At 42.1% G+C, this 17,651-nt stretch overlaps 2 protein-coding genes across 2 annotated transcripts in view; one reads left to right on the forward strand and one right to left on the reverse strand.

Moving 5' to 3' along the window:
* LOC140203261 (protein FAM83G-like) overlaps nucleotides 1-5,218 on the forward strand; it is a 48,497-nt gene extending 43,279 nt beyond the window's left edge. The window contains exons 4-5 of the mRNA XM_072269275.1: nucleotides 340-1,735; nucleotides 5,165-5,218. Coding sequence (XP_072125376.1) covers nucleotides 340-1,735; nucleotides 5,165-5,218 — 1,450 coding nt within the window. The remainder of the gene's footprint in view (nucleotides 1-339; nucleotides 1,736-5,164) is intronic.
* Nucleotides 1-17,651, reverse strand: part of LOC140203157 (sodium/mannose cotransporter SLC5A10-like) — a 192,052-nt gene that overhangs the window by 87,571 nt on the left and 86,830 nt on the right. The window contains exons 8-9 of the mRNA XM_072269046.1: nucleotides 17,043-17,248; nucleotides 14,878-15,013 (exon numbers count right to left, since the gene is read on the reverse strand). Coding sequence (XP_072125147.1) covers nucleotides 14,878-15,013; nucleotides 17,043-17,248 — 342 coding nt within the window. The remainder of the gene's footprint in view (nucleotides 1-14,877; nucleotides 15,014-17,042; nucleotides 17,249-17,651) is intronic.

Genomic DNA, 17,651 nt, shown 5'->3' on the forward strand with positions numbered 1-17,651 from the left:
TATCTATGCCTTTCAATATTTGATAAGTTTCAATGACATTCTCACACCCCACTTCCCCCATTCTTCTAAGCTCTAGAGGCCCAGAGCCATCAAATGCTCATCATACATTAACCCTCTCATTCCTGGATCCATTCTCATGAACCTCCTCCAATATCGGCACTTCCTTTCTTAGATATGGGGCCCAAAACAGCTCTCAGTGCTCCAAATATAATCCGACCAATGCCCTATAAAGTCTCAACGTTATACCCTTGCTTTTATATTCTAGTCCTCTTGAAATGAATGCTAACGTTGCTTACAGAGTTCCTGTACATCCATAAATTTTCGTTTTATCCCTTTCAGTTTCACCTGGACTGCATCTAGACTTGATCGCAACATCATCACGGTTCTTTCTGGCCAGGCCGTGGAAATATTTGATAACCAATTCAGAGAACTACTGCACTTTTCCAAGCCGGTCAACCTGCGCCAACTGGACCTCGCTCCAGAGGAGGATCCCCCCGAGCCACTTCCACAAGCGGTTGCCCTCACAGCAGAGCAAACTGCTGCTATAGCCAAGAAACTCATCAATCCTAAATACGCGCTGGTGCGGGTCAACAACACGGGTTCTCAGTCCTCAGAGAAGAAGGCCAACTTAAAAGAGGCTGGCCAGAAGCAATCAGATGTGCCGGCCAAAGCACCGAAGCCAGCAGAAGCCTTCATAGAAGAGCAGATATCTCATCCAGCTCTAGTGAACCTGCCCAAAGTAAACATGTTTCTCTATCTGCCCACTTATGTGGAAGTCCCTCAAGGAGAACAGCAACAGCAGAACGTGAAGGAGGTGCAACGCAAGCCTCGTCAACAAAATTCTGCAAAAATACGCACCGCCAAAGAGGGTGTCTTTAAAGAAGCAATAAGGCAAAAGAAGCCAGCTTGTGAAAACCCCAGTCAGACCCAGGCAGAAGCTCCAATGTTGAAAGAAAGCTTAGTTCAAAATCACTCTCAGGCACAGAGAGGTGACCAGGACTCTCAAAGTGAATCAGGATTAGATGTAATATCGGCGAATGCAGTCACAGCTCCAAAGGTTATGGAGGAGCTGGAAGCAGATGTGGACCAAGAGGAAGTAAAACTGATAGAAGTTCTTCAGAGAAACTCAACCTATCGTGAAGAAGAAGAAGAGGAGGGAGGAGTGGGAGAGGAGGAGGAAGAGGGAGAGGAGCAGGTGGGGGAAGGGGAAGAGGAAGAAGTAGGGGGGGAAGAAGAAGAAGAAGAGAATGGAATAATAGACAGTGAAGCTGTGCAGGTGGATTCACATGCATCGGCAGATAAGCTAGATGGCAAGAAACAAGTAGATGGTGTCTTGGACGGCCCCGACAGAGAGGAAAGCGATGAAGGATTGGTACCTATGTGTGATGCAGGTGAAAGTGAGTATGTTAGTAGGAGTAATAAAGCTGATGCAGATCAGAATGCTCTCCCAGTGGAGTATGACTTAATCAATCTAGAAGATGACTGTCCATCAAACCCTTCAACAAATTACACTCCCGACTGGAATACAGACAGCAGCTCCCCTCCTGAGCAATCCATTGCTTCCTCCGATTCTGATGACTTCCTCGACTGCACCAGTGCCCTGTTTAAAAGACGGACAACAGACCCGATGATATACCAGGCCCATAACGAAGTGGCAGTCAGGAAAGAGAATAACTTTATCAGCCATGGTTACACTGAGAGGCCCCTGACTAAGTTTGGGGAAGTACCCAACTCGGTGAATGATTTAAGGAACTGTACAAAATCAACACCAAAAACAGTGGAAGCTTTCTTCAATGAGCAAACAATGTTGAGGGAGAAGGCGCTAAATAAATTTAAACTCACACTGGAAATAAATTATCAAGACAGATTGCAGGTAAAACTCTTCTCTTTTTACAATAACTTTAGCTTGTATTACCACATCATAAAAGTACAGGTGTCCAGGTGCCATGGTGATTTTCCAAAGCAATAGAATACTGGACTAGAGTTTCAACCTGCACTTTAATTATCTCAGAATCGGCAACTAATTGAAATTCAGAAACTTTCAAAAGTTTCTTTCCTGACAGAGTCGTAGTGACATTAAAACATTCTCATGATCAAACTAGACTTGTCCCAGGGATGCTCAGTCCCATGGGAAGTGAGTTCCAGGTTGCCTCCGCATAAACGTTCCTAGGTTCACCATGTTCCTTATCTTCTGCTGCTGTAGCCATCCACTTCCAGATTCGACATGTTGTGCATTCAGAGATACTCTTCTGCACACCACTGTTGTAAGACATGGATAGTTGGGTTACCGTCACCTTCCTGTCAGCTTGAACCAGTCTGGCTATTCTCCTCGGACCTCCCTCATTAACAAGGCGTTTTCGCCCACAGAACTGCTACTCGCCGGATGGTTTTTTACACCATTCTCTGTAAAATCTAGAGACTGTTGTGTGTAAAAATTCCAGGAGACCATCAGTTTTGAGATACTCAACCTACCCTGTCTGGCATCAGCAATCATTTCAACGTCAAAGTCACTTAGATCGCGTTTTCCTTCCCCTTTCTGATGTTTGCTCTGAATGACAACTGAGCTTCTTGACCACGGCTGCATGCTTTCATGCTTAGTGTTGCTGCCACATGATTGGCTGATTAGATATTTGCATTAATGAGCACGTGTACCTAATAATATAGCACCCATTGTACCTGTCTCAACTACTACTTTTGGCAGCTCCTTCCATATAAGTATCACCCTTCGGGTAAAAAGAAGCTGCTCCTCAAGTTTATATATAAAGTCATAAAGCATTACAATATAGAAGCAGGACCTTCAGCCCATCTACTGTTGTTTTGCCTAGTCCCATTACCCCACACCAGGGCCATATCTATACCCCTCATAACTTTGTATACTTCAATCAAGTCTCCCCTCATTCTCCTATGCTCCAGAGTTGTAAACTATCCAGCCTTTTCCTCATTATACTCAGTCCCTCAAGTCCTGGCAACATCTTTGTAAACTTTCTCTTTCAATCGTACTGATATATCTTAGAAGGCCAACGCACCAAAAGCTTTCTTGATGGCTGTATCTACCTGTTATGCTACTTTCAAGGAATTGTGGATCTGTATTCCCAAAGCCCTCTGTTATACCATACTCCGTAGTGCCCTACTGCTTACCTGTAAGTCCTACCCTGGTTGGCCCTCCCAAAGTATAACACCTCGCACATACCTGCATTAAATTCCATCCACCATTTTACAATTCATCCTATCTAATCTATTTCCGTAATTAAAGTCCTCCAATCCAAGACTGTGAATCTGTTCTGCATTATCCCCAGCATGTCCATAGCCTTTCTATAGTGTGGTGTTCAAAACTGCACACGATACTGCAAGTGCAGCCCAAACAGTGTTTTGCTAAGTTGCAATATAATATCCCATTTTATTATATTCTGTACCTGAACCTACGGAGGCAAGCATGTCATATACGTTTTTCTACCTGCGCAGCCACCTTCAGTGAACTAGAATCGGAATCTGGTTTAATATCACCAGCATATGTCATGAAATTTGTAAACTTAGTAGCAGCAGTACAGTGCAATACATGATACAGTAATATAGAAAAAAATAAGTAAATCAATTGCAGTAACTATGTATATTAAGCAATTAAAAGAAGAGCAGAAAAGAAATAACATTTAAAAAAGAAGTGAGGTAGTGTTCATGGTTTCAATGTCCATTCAGAAATTGGATGGCAGAGGGGAAGGAGCTGTTCCTGAATCACTGAGTGTGTGCCTTCAGGCTTCTGTACCTCCTTCCTGACGATAACAATGAGAAGAGGGCATGGCCTGGGTGATGGGGGTCCTTAATAATGGACGCCACCTTTTTGAGGCACTGCTCCTTGAAGATGTCTTGGATACTACAGAGGCTGGTATCCAAGGTGGAGCTGACTAATTTTACGACTTTCTGTAGCTTTTAATCCTGTGCAGTAGCTCCGTCTCCCCACACGGGACAGTGATGCAGCCTGTCAGAATGCTCTCCACAGTACGTCTGTAGAAGAATTCATGTGTTTTAGACCCTGACGAAGGGTCTCGGCCTGAAACGTCGACTGTACCTCTTCCTAGAGATGCTGCCTGGCCTGCTGCGTTCACCAGCAACTTTGATGTGTGTTGCATGTGTTTTAGGTGACAGACCAAATCTCCTCAAACCAGTCTCCAGTCCCTCTATTCATGAATTTCCCTGAGTGCACAACCATTTACTGTATCTGCCTTACCCCTACTAGACCTACCAAGCATCCAATATCAAGATTAAATTCCATCTTTATCAAGATTAAATTCACCTGCTAACATTCTGCTGAAATATTTGTCTCTGGCATGAGATTTGAACTTGTAAACATCTGATGTAAAGGCAGGAATCATTGCTGATGCTACCAGATTAGCAGATTTGTCATTAAAGTAGAACACAGCCATCATGAACTGCAATACTATTGGATGTTGAAATCTATCATTGAATACAGAACTTCACAGTACAGACCCTTCAGCCGATGATGCTGTGCCAGCCTTGTACTGACTCTAAGATCAATCTAACACTTCCCTCCCACACAGCCCTCCGATTTCCTTCTCGTCCATGTGCCTATCTAATAGTCTGTTAAATGTGACTGATGTATCTGCCTCTCCCACCAACCGAGCTGGCTGGTGGTGTAGTGGCATCAGCACCGGACGCCGAGTGAGTGGTCCCGGCCTCGAATCCGGCCGGCTCCTTGCACGCATTCCACCTGTGCTGGGTTGAGTGTCGAACTAGAAACTTGTCTTCATTTTAAAAAAAAAACAAATGCTAAAGAAACAGCAAGAATGCCACCCAATGCACCAAACAAGGCGCAAGAAGGAACTCGACAACTACCACCACCCTGGAAGTAGGTTCCACGCACTGTGTGTAAAATATCTGACATCTTACCCTATACTTTCCTCCAATCGCCTTCAAATTATTCCCTGGGCATTACAGAGGCTGGTGTCCAAGATGGAGCCAATGTTTCCACGTTTAAAACTCTCTGGCTGTTCACTCAATCTGTGTGTCTTATCATCTTGTACATCTCTATCAGATCACCTCTAATCCTCGTTCACTCTAGAAGGAAAAGCCCAACCTTTCTTCATAAAACATACTCTGTAATCCAACTCTCAATATGGTTGCCTGTTCTCTGAAGACGCATTCTTTCTAGCTTGACATGCCGTCTGCCACGGAGAACGCAAACCAACTGATAACCAAGCTGTAGTGGTTGTCTGGTGCCCATTTTGTGGGCTTTTCTTAATAATCAAAGGAATTATTGGGGCCTGTCATTGAGTACTGTACTTACTTATTCAGCTATCTGTTTAGATAGCACAGAGCTAATCTTATCGTTATATAAATAGCAGCTCCATTGAATGAAAAATTAATTGGCAATGCTGATGGTCAGAAATACAGTCTGGTATCTGGTGATCAGTAATACAAATGCCAAATACATATTTTTCTCTTGAAACTATCCATTTAAATAGTGATAGGTCCCTGATTACACCTTTATCTTCAACGTCTACTATCAGGACATCTTGTTCAATTTTTATAAGGGTGAACAATAAAACTGAATATTTGTCAATCCTTACACTGTCAGATTTTTTAACCAAGAATTAGTTAAGCGCCCCCCCCCCCCCACATTCTAACTGATTAAGAGATCCTAACTTACAAGAGTATCCTAGCTGGTTGCATCACAACCTGGTATGGAAACACCATTGCCCAGGAATGGAAAACGGTAGATGGAGCCCAGTCCAACACCGGCCTAGCCCTCCACACCATTGAGCATATTTACATGGAGCACTGCACAAGGGAAAGCAGCATTCATTATTGACGATCCCCATTATCCAGGCCATGCTCTCTTCTCGCTACTACCATCGGGCAGGACAAAATACAGCGATGCCTCTACTTTCTCAGGAATTTGCAAATATTTGGCATGACATCTAAAACTTTGACGAACTTTTATAGATGTGTGGTGGAGAATATATTGGCTGGCTGCATCACAGCCTGGTATGGAAGAATCAATGCCCTTGAACAAAAACTATTACAAAAAGTAATGGCTCTGGCCCACCCCATAATGGGTAAAGCGCTCCCTACCCTTGAGCACAATCTACATGAAGTGTTGTTACAGGAAAGCAGCATCCAACATCAGGGACCCCCACCACCCAGGTCATGCTCTCTTCTGGCTGCTGCCATCAGGAAGGAGTTATAGAAGCCTTAGGTCCCACACCACCAGGAACTGGAACAGTTATTGCCCCACAGCCATAAGGCTCCTGAACCAGAATGGATAACTTCACTCAGCACAACTCTAAGCTGATTCTAAAACCCACAGACTCACTTTCAAGGACTCTACAACTCATGTTCTCAGTACTAATTCTTTTGTCTTACATTGCATCTTGGTTGCCTATGCATAGGGTTTCATAAATCCTATTGTATTTCTTTTTTTATGTAAATGCCTGCAAGAAAATTAATCTCATGGTTGTATATGGTGCCATATAAATACTTTGGTAACTTGCCTTGACTGTTTCAAAGTTCAAAGTACATAATGTCATCTTTTAGTGCAAAGAGATGCTGGAGTTTAAGTTCAGCGTCAGGACGTTTTGGTTATTTGCCGTCTGTAATGAGTAGCTGTCAATTGTACTAAACCTCTGCCAGTACATGTATCTAAGAAGGGGAAGTCCTAAACCACAGTCATATGACTCCACGCCACTGTAACTTAGAAAGACTTTAAAAATATTAATCTGAATTTTGAGTATTACCTTTCAACACTGCAAAATTATGCCCAACAGTAATTTTGGTCTCAAGATAATCACCTTAAATGGGATTATGGCTTTCAGACACTGTCCACATTTAAATCTTTACTGACATTGGAAAGTATATAGTTTATCATGTTACTGTGGAATGAAGACACTACAGAGCATTGCATTTTTTAATTTTGTTTGGAATGTTGTGCAACTGCCAAGATCAGCATCTTTTGTTCTTCCCAAATTGCTCTTGAGAAGTTTGCCTACTTTAATTACTGCAGTTCATTAAATAATTCATAGAATCATAGAGCACCACAGCACAGAAACAGGCCCTTCATCCCATCTAGTCCATGCCAAACTATTATTCTACGTAGTCCCATCAACCTGCACCAGGACCATATCTCTCAATACCCGTCTCATCCATGTACTTATCCAAACATCTCTTAGATATTGAAATCGTACCTGCACCCACCACTTCTACTGGCAGCTCATTCCACACTTTCACCACTTACTGAGTGAAGAAGTTACCCCTCATGTTTCCTTTAAACATTTTGCCTTTCAACCTTGACCCATGACATCTAGTTCAAGTCCCAACCAACCTCGGTGGAAAAAGCCTGCTTTCATTTACTCTGTCTGTTTACCCCTCTAATTCATTTGATTTGCATTTATATATTGCCTCCAACTTATTATAACTTTCCCAACATTATGAGGGAGCAAAATTTATGCAAAACCTAACACCAATTCATAAAAAGAACATTAGTTTACTGTGTACTCAGTGACAGCTTTGAACTATTCCGGGTAACTAAAGGAGGGTTGTGTAAATATTTTATACATTAACTAATGGTAATGACTCTTTGACTTGTATATTAAGTGACTAACATTTGAATAAATTAGAAACATAGAAAATAGGTGCAGGAGTAGGCCATTCGGCCCTTCGAGCCTGCACCGCCATTTATTATGATCATGGCTGATCATCCAACTCAGAACACCGCCCCAGCCTTCCCTCCATACCCCCTGACCCCCGTAGCCACAAGGGCCATATCTAACTCCCTCTTAAATATAGCCAATGAACTGGCCTCAACTGTTTCCTGTGGCAGAGAATTCCACAGATTCACCACTCTCTGTGTGAAGAAGTTTTTCCTAATCTCAGTCCTAAAAGGCTTCCCCTCTATCCTCAAACTGTGACCCCTCGTTCTGGACTTCCCCAACATCGGGAACAATCTTCCTGCATCTAGCCTGTCCAATCCCTTTAGAATCTTATACGTTTCAATCAGATCCTCCCTCAATCTTCTAAATTCCAACGAGTACAAGCCCAGTTCATCCATTCTTTCTTCATATGAAAGTCCTGCCATCCCAGGAATCAATCTGGTGAACCTTCTCTGTACTCCCTCTATGGCAAGGATGTCTTTCCTCAGATTAGGGGACCAAAACTGCACACAATACTCCAGGTGCGGTCTCACCAAGGCCTTGTACAACTGCAGTAGTACCTCCCTGCTCCTGTACTCAAATCCTCTCGCTATAAATGCCAGCATACCATTCGTCTTTTTCACCGCCTGCTGTACCTGCATGCCCACTTTCAATGACTGGTGTATAATGACACCCAAGCCACGTTGCACCTCCCCTTTTCCTAATCGGCCACCATTCAGATAATAATCTGTTTTCCTATTTTTGCCACCAAAGTGGATAACTTCACATTTATCCACATTAAATTGCATCTGCCATGAATTTGCCCACTCACCCAACCTATCCAAGTCACCCTGCATCCTCTTAGCATCCTCCTCACAGCTAACACTGCCACCCAGCTTCGTGTCATCCGCAAACTTGGAGATGCTGCATTTAATTCCCTCATCCAAGTCATTAATATATATTGTAAACAACTGGGGTCCCAGCACTGAGCCTTGCGGTACCCCACTAGTCACCGCCTGCCATTCTGAAAAGGTCCCGTTTATTCCCACTCTTTGCTTCCTGTCTGCTAACCAACCCTCCACCCACACCAATACCTTACCCCCAATACCGTGTGCTTTAAGTTGTAAGATGATGTCATTGAGGTGTGGTTGATATGAGCAGATAGCAATTTATTTGGCTCCCAGGCAATCTTCTCTGTGTTTTCATAACAGTGACAATTGGTAAGAGGCTCTCCTATCCAGTAACAGCAAGCTGAGATTTGCCTGTATACAACCTTGTACCATAGCCCAGTCCATACCCTGACCCCTTCCCCAGGATGGCAGGATGGTGCAGCGAGCAGAAGTATCGCGCACACAGCGCCAGAGACTCAGGTTCAAACCTGACTTCCGGTACTGTCTCTGTGGAGTTCGCACATTCTCCTTGTGTCTGCCTGGATTTCCCCCTGAGGTGTCTGGTTTTCTCCCACATCTCAAAGACAGGAAGGTTGGAGGGGTAATTGGCCTCTGTAAATTGCTCCTAGTGTACAGATGAATGGTAGAATCTTGGTGGAGTTGACAAAAATGTGTAAGAATGAGATGTAGGATTAAGGTAGGATAGGTGTAAATACATGATTAATGGTCGGGGTGGATTTGGTGGGCCGAATGGCCTGCTTCTTCTTTGCTTCTCTCTCTGATTCTGGTTCCTTCATACAATAATGTCCTCTTAATCTTACACCTAAAAATTACTGGAGAAACTCAGCAAGTTCATCAGGTCTTGAACTGAAATGTCGACTGTTTATTTCATTCCATAGATACTGACTGACTTGCTGAGTTCCTCCAGTATTTTGTGCGTTCCAGCATCCTCAGAATCTATTGTGCTTATGATCTTGGACCTTATTGTCTACCTGTACTTCATTTTCTCTGTAGTTGTTACACTTTATTCTGGCATCGTTATTCTTTTTCCTTGTTCTAACTCAATGCACTGTGTAATGACTTGATATACTGTATATGAACAGTATTCAAGACAAGCTTGAATGAATGAATGAAATTTATTTCGGTCAGTACAAAATTAACAAAAAGCATCATTTTCAACGATGATTTCATAGGACAAAATTACAATTAAAAAAACATAGATAATTCTTTAAAACAGACCAAAAGGGTGTAGGCTGAAGCTACAGCTTATTATGCCTACTCCTGTTACTTATACAACAACATATTTGGCGTCAATCATCACATCAAAACAAAAAATTTCATAATCTTTTAACACAAAATCCAATTCCAAGTATCATTTATTTATCTTACTCCCATTCATTTTAAATCATGTATTTTATATTTGTTCATTAAATTATTTTAAAATAATTTTTAAACTTGTTAAGTGTGGTGCATGTTTTTAAATTCTCACTACAACTGTTCCGTAGATTCACCCCTCTGACTGAAATAGAATGATTTTTTTACATTTGTTCTTCTCCTTTGTTTTTGAAATCTACATGTTCCTCTCAAATCATGTTGACTTTCTCTCATTTTAAAGAACCTTTGGATACTTCATGGTAGCTACGAAATCTCTGAATTTTAAAGTGTTTACTTGAATAAATAGTGGATTGGTTGGCTCATAATAACTTGTCTTATTTACAATTCGTATGACTTTCTTTTGGAGTAGAAAAATTGAGTTTTTATTTGTTTTGTATGTATTTCCCCATACCTCTACACAGTAAGTCATGTATGGGACTATAAGTGAACAGTATAATGTATACAAAGATTCCTGATTTAAGAAATCTTGCGCTTTGTACAGTATTGCAATAGATTTTGACATTTTTGCTTTGATATAATTTATATGTGGTATTCAGCTTAATTTATTATCTACTACCATTCCTAAAAATTTTGTTTCAGATACCTTATCAATTTCAATATCATTTATTCTAAGTTTACTATATGAGTTTGGTACACTGTTTCCAAATATTATAAATTTAGTTTTACTTAGATTCAGTGATAATTTGTTAGTATCAAACCATTTCTTTATAATTTTTAATTCTTTCTCGACTGTATCCAAAAGTTGTTTCAGATGTTCCCCACTACAAAATATAGTTGTGTCATCAGCAAATAACATACATTTTAATGTCTGAGAGACCATACATATATCGTTTATACACAAAATGAACAGCAATGGACCAAGCACTGAATCTTGTGGAACCCCACAAGTTTTGAATTCGAGTTGTTTATATGTACATACTGATACCTGTCTTCCAAATAACTACTTAACCAGTCATGTGCCACCCCTCTAATGCCATATCTTTCTAATTTTCTTAATCATTGGTACACGTGACAATAATAAACCAATTCCCCCTCTCTAACTGTTGCTGGAAGTTCTATGGCCAAGGAAAATCTCTCCCAGCTCCACACAGTTTCAAACAGGGAGAAGAATGTGGTTCTTGCCTTCAGAAAGGGCTGAAATGTTATCAGGGCAGCTGGGAACATTCTGCCTGGATTACAGGCACCTACTGCTTGTAACATGGAACAGGCTTTGGGCTTAACTCACAGGAGAAGCTCTCGAATAGGGGGGAGGGGGTGATAGGGCCCTTGAAAATAATCTTGTAACCTATAACTCAAGAATGTCACTTACAAAGAACATAGAACAGAATATTACAGCACAGGACAGGGCCTTCAGTTCACAATACTGTGCTGAACTTTCAGCCTACTCCAAGATCTGTCTAATCCATTCCAGCCCATGATGTTGTACTGACCTTTTAAACTACTTAGATCTAACAGTTCCCTCCTATATAGCCCTCCATTTTTCTATTATTCGTGTACCTATCTAAAATGTCCCCAATGTATTTGCCTCTACCACCATCCCTAGTAGGGCATTTCTTATACCACCACTCTGTGTGTAAAAAAAACACCTTCTGACATCACCTACAATCACCTTCAAATGATGCCCTCTCATATTAGCTATTTCCACCCTGAGAAAAAGTCTCTAGCTATCTACTCGATCTATTCCTCTTATCTTGTGCACCTCTTAACAAGTCCCCTCTCATCCTCCCTCACTCCAAAGAGAAAAAGTCCTAGTTCGCTCAACCTATTCTCATAAGACATGCTCTCCAATCTAGGCATTATCCTGGTAAATCTCCTCTGCACCATTTCAATAGATAGATGGATTGGGAAAGTTTAGAGAGAGGTTACAATCACATCAACCGTTATCTTGCAGAAAGCACAAGCAAGTTCAAGGGAGTCAACCCAAAATGGCTGTAATTTCTTCCCTACCACAGAGGCTGCTCACCTTGCTGAGTTTCTCCAGCCGATTGTTGTTCCAGATGCCAGCTGCCTCTTGTGCCCACGGTACTGAGCTAGGCTGGCATGGCTCAGCATATCCTGACCCAGTCTGGACCAGAGGGTTCTAGATTTAGATTTGGAGATACAGCACGGTAATAGGGCCAATGAGCCCCATGCTGACCAATTACACCCACGTGATTAATTAATCTACAAACCCATACGTCTTTGGAATGTGGGAGGAAGCTGGAGCACCCAGAGGAAATCCACACAATCATGGGGAGAATGTACAAACGCCTTACAGATAGCCGCATATTTGAACCCAGGTTGCTGGCATTGCAATAATGTTATGCTAGCCGCTATACTACCATGCCGTGCCACTCTGCTGGAACATACAGACACATCTCTATAACTGGGACTGGTGAACTCAGAGCAGGTGGACAAGATGAATATAATCAGAATCAAAATCAAATTTAATATCACTGGCATATGTTGTGAAATTTGTTTATGGCAGCAGTATACAATGAAATACGTGATAAATATATAGAAAAGTAAAACAAATGAGAAAATCTGCAGATGCTGGAAATCTGAGCAACACAGACAAAATGCTGGAGGAACTCAGCAGGCCAGGAGGCATTTGTGGAAAATGTACTTTTTCCCCATAGATACTGTCTGGCCTGCTGAGTTCATCCAGCATTTTGTGTGTGTTGCTTAGAGGAAAAACAACTGAGGTACGTTAGGTATATATATGTTTATTAAATAATTAATTTAGAATAAATAGTGCAAAATAAAGTCCTGAAGCAGTGTTCATGGGCTCAATGTCCATTTAGAAATCGGATGGCAGAAAGGAAGAAGCCGTTCCTGAATCGCTGAGTGTGTGCCTTCAGGCTTCAGTACCTCCTTCCCGATGGTAACAGTGTGAAGAGGGCACGTCCTGGGTGGTGGGGATCCTTAATGATGGACGCTTCCTTCATAAGACACTGCTCCTTGAAGATGTCTTGGATACTGCAGAGGCTGGTACCAATGATGGAGCAGACTAATTTTACACGTTTCTGCAACTTACTTCGATCTTGCGCAGTAGCCCCCCACCCGCCATACCAGATGGTGAAGTAGCCGGTTAGAATGCTCTCCACGGTACATTTGTAGATGTTTTTGAGTGTTTTAGTTGACAAACCAAACCTCCTCAAACTCTGAATGAACATATAGTCACTAGCACAAACATGAGGAATTCTGCAGCTTGTCTTCATTGTAGCTGCATCAATATGTTAAGAGCAGGTTAGATCCTCAGAGATATTGACACCCAGAAACTTGAAATTGCTCACTCTTTCCACTTCTGATCCCTCTATGAGAATGGGTTTCTGTTCCCTCGTCTTACCCTTCCTGAAGTCGACAATCAACTCTTTGGTCTTGTTGACATTGAGTGCAAGGTCATTGCTGCGACATCACTCAACGAACTGGTATATCTTGCCTCTGTTCGCTCTTTAGTCACTTACTGAAATTCTGCCATCAATGGGTGTATCATGAGCAAACTTATCGTTGACATCTGAGCTGTGCCTCACCCCACACAGCCATGGGTGTAGAGAGAGTAGAGCAGTGGGCTCAGCACACAATCCTGAGGTGCGCCAGTGGTTATTGTCAGCGAGGTGGAGATGTTATTTCCAATTTGCACAGATTATGGTCTTCCAGTTAGGAAGTTGAGGATTCAGTTGCAGAGGGAGGTAGAGAGGCCTAGATTCTGTAGCTTTTCAATCAGTACTGTAGGAATGATGGTGTTAATTGCTGGGCCACAGTCGATAAACAGCATCCTGACATACTGTAGATATTTGAATTGTTCAGGTGATCCAAGGCTGTGTGGAGAGCCATTGAGATTGCGTCCGCAGTAGACCTATTGTGGCGATAGGCAAATCGCAGTGGGTCCAGGTCCTGATGCTGATTCCAGCCATGACCAACCTCCCAAAGCATTTTATCGCCATTGATGTGAGTGCTACTGGACAATAGTCACTGAGGCAGCTCACGCTGCTCTTCTTGGGCACAGGTATAATTGTTGCCCTTTTGAAACACAATTAAAGGCATCCGATGCACAGAGCATCCTGTTCTAAAGCCCCGTTTCTCTAGGAAAATGAATTACCGCCCGACACCCAAATTATGTTCTTGGACATAACTTCCTAATCTCTTTAATAAAAACCAGCCTGTCACGAAAACACTCCATATTGTCTTACCAGTTCCCTTCAAATCACCCTAAATGCACGCAGTTTAAATCCTAGCCCTTTGAGACTGCGCTTTTGTGCTATTTGACCTCGAGTAAGAGCGCCACATCTGGGGTGGGATGGTAGCATAGCAGTTCGAGCGCTGCTTTACAGCACCAGTGACCCCTGACAGGGCTTCAATTCCCACCACTGTCTGTACGTTCTCCCCACGACCGTGTGCGTTTCCTGTAGGTGCTCTACTTTCCTCCCACGTCGAAAACGACGTACGGTCAGGGTCAGGGTTAGTGAGTTGTGGGCGTACTGGAGTGCAACAACACTTGCAGGCCGCCTCCACCACAGTCCTTGATGCAAGCATCGCATTCCACTGTAGGTTTTGGTGTACGGGTGACAAATCTAGTTTTTAAAATAAAGAAATCTTTTCTAGTCAATTGTGTTGCAATGTGTTTGGAAGTGGCCGATTGCACAAATCTGGACTCGAAAGATTCTTCCACATGGGTGACAGGAATGATCCTTGATTTTGAAGATTCTGTGGGAATTTGAGGTCCTCTAAGGTTACCCTCATTACGAAGGTGGTTCAAACTGGCAGTTAATCTATTTGGTCTTCCTTCCCACACATTCTGACAATGAAAAGCAATTGCAAAGGTCATAACGTTCAATGAAACTGTGGGCTTTAAAGACGAATGTAATCACCTCCCAATAAAAGTTGAAACAGTTTCCATTTGTGCATATCTATTATTTGGAACCATTTCATATGGCCTGCCTTGCATAAGACAACTATTTGGATTGCATTACCTGGGAAGAGGGCACGGCTGATCATCCCAGGCATGACTATGAATATCATCGGCAGCATCTTGAGATAACTTGCTAGGATGGAGCCACCCTTTGCGTGGCTCAGGTTCTTTGCTGATAGAGACCGTTGAACAATCACCTAAGAAATATAAATTGATTTTCCATCAATCTATTTCCAGCTCAGGACAAAGAAAGAAGGAAATACCTCAAGCCTCTCCCTCTGGTGAATTAAATCAGGATTGACCTGTGGTACTAATCCGACTACCTGTAATCCGGTTCCTTCGATAATCCGGCACTGATTATGCTTAATGTGATCCTTCACTAATCCGGCACTCCTCAGCTCCCAATAGTGCCGGATTAGTGAAGGTTGACCTGTACTTCACAGTATTCCTGACCAGAACTTGCACAGGAAAAAAAAAAATTAGTTCAACTATTTATTAATTAAGGAGTCAAGGGTTAAGACAGAGGACTGGAGATTAGCCTGTGGTACAGAAAATCAGCCATGATCTAGCCATAACCGACAACAGGCACTGAATTATCTCCATCTGTTCCTAATATCCCTACATCCGACGTGCATCAGCAGTTTGCATGTGTAATATTTAGAGTTATAACATTTTCAACACGGAATTATTCCACAACCTATATCCGACGTGCATCAGCAGTTTGTGTGTGTGTCATATTTAGAGCTATAATATTTTCGACACGGAATTATTCCACAACCTATGGACTCAATTTCAAAGGCTCTACAACTCATTTTCTCAATATCAATTAATTACATATTTATTTATCTATTTAAGTAGTTATTTACTTACTAATTATTTTGTCTTTGTAATTGCACAATTTGTTTTCATATGCACATTGGTCATTTGATTTTATTGTGCTTCTTTGTATCTACTGTGAATGTCCGCAAAGAAATAAATCTCGGTAGTATGTGGTGACATTTATGTACTTTGATAATAAATTTACTACTTGGAACTTTGGTTTATGGATGCAGAAAATGCATCATGGAATAGGATGTAAAATAGTTTTATTTAGTAATTGGTTATTTTCTGAAAAGGGGGAGATATGCCATGCTTTGGTCAACATAAATAAAAAGAGAAAATCTACATAAGTGGTTAACATTGGAGCATGGTTACTCCATATAATTTGTGTTTGTTTCTAGATTAAGATTGAAGTTCTGCTCTACAGGAGCATGACAGGGTAAATGTCGAGATGTTTCCACCAGTGGGGGAATCTCAAATAAGGGGGCACGGTTGCAAGATTGGGGGATGGTCATTTAGGATGGAATTGTGCAGCAACTTCTCACAGATAGTGGTGAATCTGTGGAGTTCTCGGAGGGTTTGGGAAGCCATTAAGGGTGTTGAAAAAGGAAGCAGAGAAATTCCAGAAAACCAACAAACTGAGGGCTACAGGGAATTGGCACAGATGAGGAGGTGGCACAGACAAGGAGGTAACCCGTACTGACCGAGCCGCAATCGTAATGAATGGAAGGGCATGCTGGAGGGACCAGGTGGTCTAATTCTGGCTAATTCTAGCGCAGTAGTATGTATCATAAAACATGAAGCTCCAGAACTTTATCTCTAACAAATGCTTCTTCTCTGTTACAGAGGAACAGGTACCCAATGTTCACAAAGACATCAACCAATTTGCTCAGGGCAGCTGCAAACAACCAGAGCTTACGGCCACCTCTGGACACCATTTCAAGGAGCCCCGACCTGAGCAAAAACAGAAGGGAGGTAGCCAAACCTGTGATCTCACAGTTGTTGCATAAAAGTTACCCAAAACACTTGGTGCGTTCTTCTGTACCCGAACACCACGAACAAAAGCGATATGACAGCAAAGTCGCAACAGTGGGGTTGAAAGTGACCGAGTCCGATTCATACAAGAAGTCTGCCCCCCAGCGAGAGGTTTCTTCCAAGATGGATATGTCTATAGGTGGTACAACCACACCTCTGGGGCTCTCGGTCTCCAAGCTATCAACGTTGAGGAACTTGAAGCTGAAGTTGCCAGCCAGCAGGATGGTAATCAGACCAGAGCCCTCCACCAAATAACCACCTTGGATCCAAGATGTGGGATCTGGTACAAGCCCCCTTAAGTTAAAATAAAGCTGCTTCCAGTATTGTACATAAAAGGCAAATGAATGTGAGGTGGAGCATGTTTACATTTACCTGATCTGTGCACCAGTACCATGTGGCTAAGATGGTCAGACCAAAAATCATGCCGGTCCATGGAAGGTCTCCTGTAATGGGATCCCTGAAGAGGTGCATGGCATCAGCCCTGGGGAGGTGGCACGTCGTATTAGCGATAATCTTTCTTGGAACTGCCTTTAGGTATACACTTTCCAGGTTGTGGTACCCTCCAATCTTGTTAAAAGCTACAGGAGTAATGTAAATAAGGTTTTTTTTTAAAAAAAAAATAACTTATAACACCACAGTACATATGCTAGAATTATTATTTTAACAATTTTGGTTAGTGAGCCTGTGGAATTGTTACGGGGTAAGAAGAGCAACTTGTCTGTATCTGGCAATGCTTATGTGCAATAAATGTTTTTGAAAATTGCATCCAAGTCAACTGAATGTACACTCCTTCTCCAGCACCTCTCTTATCTATTTTTTAAACCATATAAATTTGTTTCATTAAGCTTCATATTTTATCCTTATTGTTGTCACTCGAGAGCGAAAAGGCCTACAGAGAGGATGTGAGGAGAATGTTTCCATCTGTAGGAGAGTTCAAGATTTGATGGCACAGCCTCAGAATAAGACTGCAAAACCTTAAGT

Source organism: Mobula birostris, chromosome 9 (genome assembly GCF_030028105.1).
Source record: "Mobula birostris isolate sMobBir1 chromosome 9, sMobBir1.hap1, whole genome shotgun sequence".
Lineage (NCBI taxonomy): Eukaryota > Metazoa > Chordata > Chondrichthyes > Myliobatiformes > Myliobatidae > Mobula > Mobula birostris.